This window comes from Populus euphratica, unplaced genomic scaffold (assembly GCF_000495115.2).
Source record: "Populus euphratica unplaced genomic scaffold, PopEup_1.0 scaffold74.1, whole genome shotgun sequence".
NCBI classification, from domain to species: domain Eukaryota; kingdom Viridiplantae; phylum Streptophyta; class Magnoliopsida; order Malpighiales; family Salicaceae; genus Populus; species Populus euphratica.
The window spans coordinates 254,305-259,366 of NW_011499954.1; the positions used below are offsets into that span (position 1 = coordinate 254,305).

The window sequence follows — 5,062 nt, forward strand, 5'->3', positions numbered from 1 at the left end:
AATAACGCGTTTAATGGGCTAGACTATGGTGTAGTAGCGTAGTGTATAGTTTGAGTTTGAGATGGTGGGTCCTTAGTGAAGTTGATGGTTGAGATTGATATTTTTCTCTATTTTTATTTTTTATTTTTTATTTTTTACTTCTTGGAAACTTTGGCGAAAGTGCTTCTTGTATTTGTACAAGGGCCTGTCCAGCTGGACATTCTGGATTTCTGGAAGGCCGGGTCGTCAAAGGACGCCACCCTCTTGCTCCGGTAAAGTTTACCTTGAATTTTTGTAAAAATTATCTAATTAAAGATTCTATTCAATTAAGAGCATTTATTTTTTAATTGATATTTAATTATTGTAATTTTTATTTTTAATTGTAAAAATAATTCTATTCATATTTTGTAAAATAATTTGTAATTAAAATTTTACAATTAATTATTTTTTTATTGCTATTGTTATGGTCAAAGTAATAGCAAATAGTATTTGTATTGAATTATGAGATAATTTGTTTTTAATTAATTAAATATTTTTATTTTATAAAATATATATTCAAACTTCTTTATATTGTGTCATTATGGCAATACTATTATTCCTGGTATGAATAATAATATTATTTATATTAATGGAAGTACTATATTTTCTAATGATATTAGAAGCATGCTATTTGAAAATACCACAAAAATTATATGTGAAAAACTTGATTTGAATTATAATGATGTTAAAATAAATATCACTATGAGACATCGTATTGGGAAACATTAGTATTTTTCAATATTGATTGCTTGTAATATGAAATTTAAAAATATAATAGAAATATTCATTCAAAATGGAATGAACATGATAGAATTACATGTGAATAATCAACCTAAATTTAATAGCTTATATAATGTAGAGCATTGAAATATTAATATATCTATACTTATATCTAGTCATCCACTTAAACAATTATTACATTCAGTTAGGTTGATATATCTAAAGCATTGTAAGATAAAGTTATGAGAATTTGTGATGAAAATAAAATTAAAATTGTATATTGTAATCAGCATGTATAGGACTGCTCCGATCGTAATGATAATAAAGATGAAGGTGTCATGAGTTTAGTTAAAATATCAAATAATGTTAATAATGAGGTTTCATGTTTCAAAATTTGGACATGATACTAGAGTTGTTAATGGTTTATAATAATTGGTCTGTTTATTGTAAAAAAATCACTTGATAATGGTGATTTGGTTATTGGATAAAATCTCAGAACTAAAGATGATTTGGTGAATATAATTAAACAATGATGCATTGCAAATTCCCTTGAATATCATATTTAATTTCAAACCAAATATTTATTTAATTACAATGTGCTCATATACCTGAATATCAACGATATTTACAATAAAATATCATAAAAAGGTTAAATTCCTTTGAGTAGCAAAGTTAAAAGGTAAATACACATGTAATAACACACACACACACACACACATATATATAAACCATTATCAACTTGATATTAAATTTATTTCATCAGTGATTACAACTCTTATTCAAGATAACTTTATTTATATTATTTCCAGCATACAAGAAAAAATTAAATTGCGCGTCAAATTCAAAATGTTGTACTTGTTATAGGCTTCGAAAAAACCATTGTATTTTATTTATAAATTAATAATTTTTATTTGCTAAATATTAGGTTGAACAAATTATTACATGATGGTAAACATGTTACGGTTGATCTTCATGATTTTAATGATGATGAACTTGCTCATTATTATGCATATTTTTTATTCGAGACATGTCGTGCTATACTTGACTTATTATGAGAGTTATTAAGTCTAGATGATATTATCTTAGAGGATGAGATCATATATATGTGGAAGTTGTATTATTGATGAAATTGATCAATCCACTTGTCATCACAAAAGACATAGATAAATTCAAATATATTATTATATTATATATAATTATGTTGTGTTATTTTTTTAGTTAAAAATTATTTTTATTTTTAATATTACTTTTATAATATTATTTTAAGTAATTATCATATTGATTTTAAATTGTTAATTAACATGTGAACAAGTTGTTTAACAACATAAAAACCATTTAGGTGGTGGCCAAGTGGTAAGGACTTGGGATCAAGGAGTTTGCTCCCTCTGTGGTCTCAGGTTAGAGTCCTTGGTTGCTCATATGATGGCCACTGAAGACTTACATGGTCGTTAACTTCAGGGCCCGTGGGATTAGTCGTGGTGCGCGCAAGCTGGCCCGGACATCCACGTTAATCTAAAAAAATTGCACATAAATAAAAATAATATTTAAAAAACACTCGTATTAATTTAAAATTATAATTAATAAATAAACATTATGTTAAAATATTGCACTTTTAATTATGAGTATAAGATTTGATAATTTAAAATTTTGTTTGTGTTTAGTTAGATGATTTGAATTTTATTTTATTTAAAATTTAGAGTCGTAATCACCATTATCATTAACGATTAATTAATATAAATACTAATAACAATAAGAATTGTTTACAAATATTATTACTATTAACAGTTATTAAATAAAACAACGTTTTTCAATAGCAATTTTTTATTTATCAAATTTCATAAAAGACCCTACTTTGACAAAATCAAATATTACAAACGTCATCTCTGACTTGGTCTAGACCTGTTACAATAGCCCTTCCCCCTCCTCTCTATGTTTACAAGCAAGCAGTCATGATGATTACTTGATAATGGTTTAGAAAATAAGATGAAAGGACAAACAATTGGTCACATCATAGGTTTGTTGCTGGACTTATCAAGAGGTCTTTCCATCATTAAAGAACAGAAAAAGAAGAAGTCAGTGTTCATCAGTTCGACGAGTTTTCGGTATCCACATTAGTTTTTTCCCAGTGGCCAAAGCATGGATGCTGGTGTAATAATAAGCATTATGCAGTCATTAAAATCTGTATAGGAGAAGACTGCACACGGTATTTCAGCAAGACAATCTCCACCATATTGATTTCAAACCAAACGTGCGAAAGTCTCCAGTCAAAAACCCCAAAATTTTCTCCTAGCTCGATGTGATATCCCTCCAATACTCAACGAGGAGCGAGGTCGGAGGTGGAAGACTCCATGATCTCAAGAAAGATCAAGCACAGAGATCCAAACTCAGTAAATCAATAAAGAAACAAGCAGTAACCAGATGATGTCCAGATTTTCTATAAGGAAACAAATGCAAAAACAAAGCACCTCTGCAGATTGAATGATCATGTTTGGCTCTGGAAATCAGGATTATGCTGTATCATCAATAAAACCTAATGGCAGGTATGGATACACATATCATCCAGGGAAAAAAAGGGATTGCGTACACTCTCATAGACCCCAGGTGTGAAAGAGGAAACATATTCATGATGTGGGATGAAGAAGATGCAAGAACTAAGGAGAGTTCAGCACCATGCATTAATCACCTCGAACGAGCATCAAGATTACATGGATATCAAACTTTTTATCCGCATTAATGAATTGCCTTTCCATTTTTAAAAGCGAATAGTGTACTTGGCTACTACATATTCATATAAAAAGCAGATCAAGGACAAATGTTAACTTTGGCAGTTACTGAACATTCTAGTTTAAACATCTCTTGCCAAACCCGAAAGGTCAACATCTCCGGAGTTTGGCTCCTTTGGTTTAGGAGAGGCTTCTGTCCGCGGATGGCCTTCGACAGGTATCCCTCGCCTTTTAGATGGTGAGGGTGATGAATTCCCATTATGGAAGTCGCCAAAAACATCAAAGAAGTTGTTCTTCATCTCTTCAGCTGCTTCAAAGAAACGGTTGATGCCACCAAGGAAGTGACGTTCTATGTCTTGAATATCACCTCGAAGCCCATGGAAGTCAAATGGTCCATCCTCGAACTTTCCTGGATGGAGCAACCCTCTAACCACTTGCTCTGTGACATCATCTTCAGTATACTCTTTGTTAGATTTCAGCACTTCAACAGGCCTAATTGAAACAAGGAAAAAAGTGTCAAACCAGTACCTCGATGTGTTGCGTGAACTGAAATGTTTAGGCAGGTCAAAACACAGAGCAATATATCAAACCATCAATTAAGACATATTATGTGTTACAAAACCTTTCAATCAGCAATTATACCCAGAAGAAAATGAAAATATGACCATGAATCAAATAGTACATATGCTAAGGTTATCAAACATTCTTAAGAGAAATGTAAGTAATAGAAATCTAGACAAATTTCTATAACCTTTAACAGATGAGATTATACCATCACCAAGAGCATTTTCAATGTATCTTGACAAGTTAATGCACAATATGAGCAGCAAATTAAGGGAAAAGAAAACAAAATAAATAACTAAATAAAGCAGATGCAGCTAGAATCACGGTACTACAAATCTCTCAAACTTGGATCTCATTCATTAAAACAAAGGGTAATAATTCTAATTCCAAACCCACTACGTTTTCTGATCTCAAAGACTATATAGTTTTGTTAAAAGAAAACCAAGTCACTTTTGTTCCATAACCCAATTTGTTTTAAGAGCCAAGCTTGAACCAAATTTTCAGATTCAATACTGGTTATATCAGCTCAATCAAACCATCTAATATCATTGCCCAAGTCATTTTGTCTCTATTCACTTCCATATTGAGTTAGACACGAGGAAATCACATGTTTTTTTCAAAGCTCGCCCATTGCGTTTCTTGTCTGTGACCTTCAACTTCTAGATATTTCCAAACAGATTTTCACTGAAAGCTACCTCTACAATCGCACAAATGCATTTGTTCCAAGATTTATCTCCTCTCTTGCTACTCTTTTGTATCAGTTATCAAAAGTCTCAGTAACTGCCCCATTTGCTTCACCAGCCATGTTTCATACCATAAAGCATCCCTGAACTAGAGCTATTTCTTAACATGAATCCTTAGATGGATAACTGTCTGTATAAGCATTTCATAAAATTCAGGTGTCTCTAACAGTTTCTTTAATTTTATTTTTCTGATGCCAGAATAACTAGGACACAAACAAATAAACACGTGCGTTGGCCCTGGGATCATCTATATGGATCCTGAATTCAGTATATGCATATATGAACTATTATATT

The 5,062-nt window shown here is 30.9% G+C and overlaps 1 protein-coding gene across 1 annotated transcript in view; it reads right to left on the reverse strand.

The window, feature by feature from the left end:
* Positions 1 to 3,367: 3,367 nt before the first annotated feature.
* The window catches only part of LOC105138214 (Mal d 1-associated protein), a 3,049-nt gene continuing 1,354 nt past the window's right edge, over positions 3,368 to 5,062 (reverse strand). Inside the window, exon 2 of the mRNA XM_011044255.1 lies at positions 3,368 to 3,953. Coding sequence (XP_011042557.1) covers positions 3,584 to 3,953 — 370 coding nt within the window. The 3' untranslated portion in view covers positions 3,368 to 3,583. The remainder of the gene's footprint in view (positions 3,954 to 5,062) is intronic.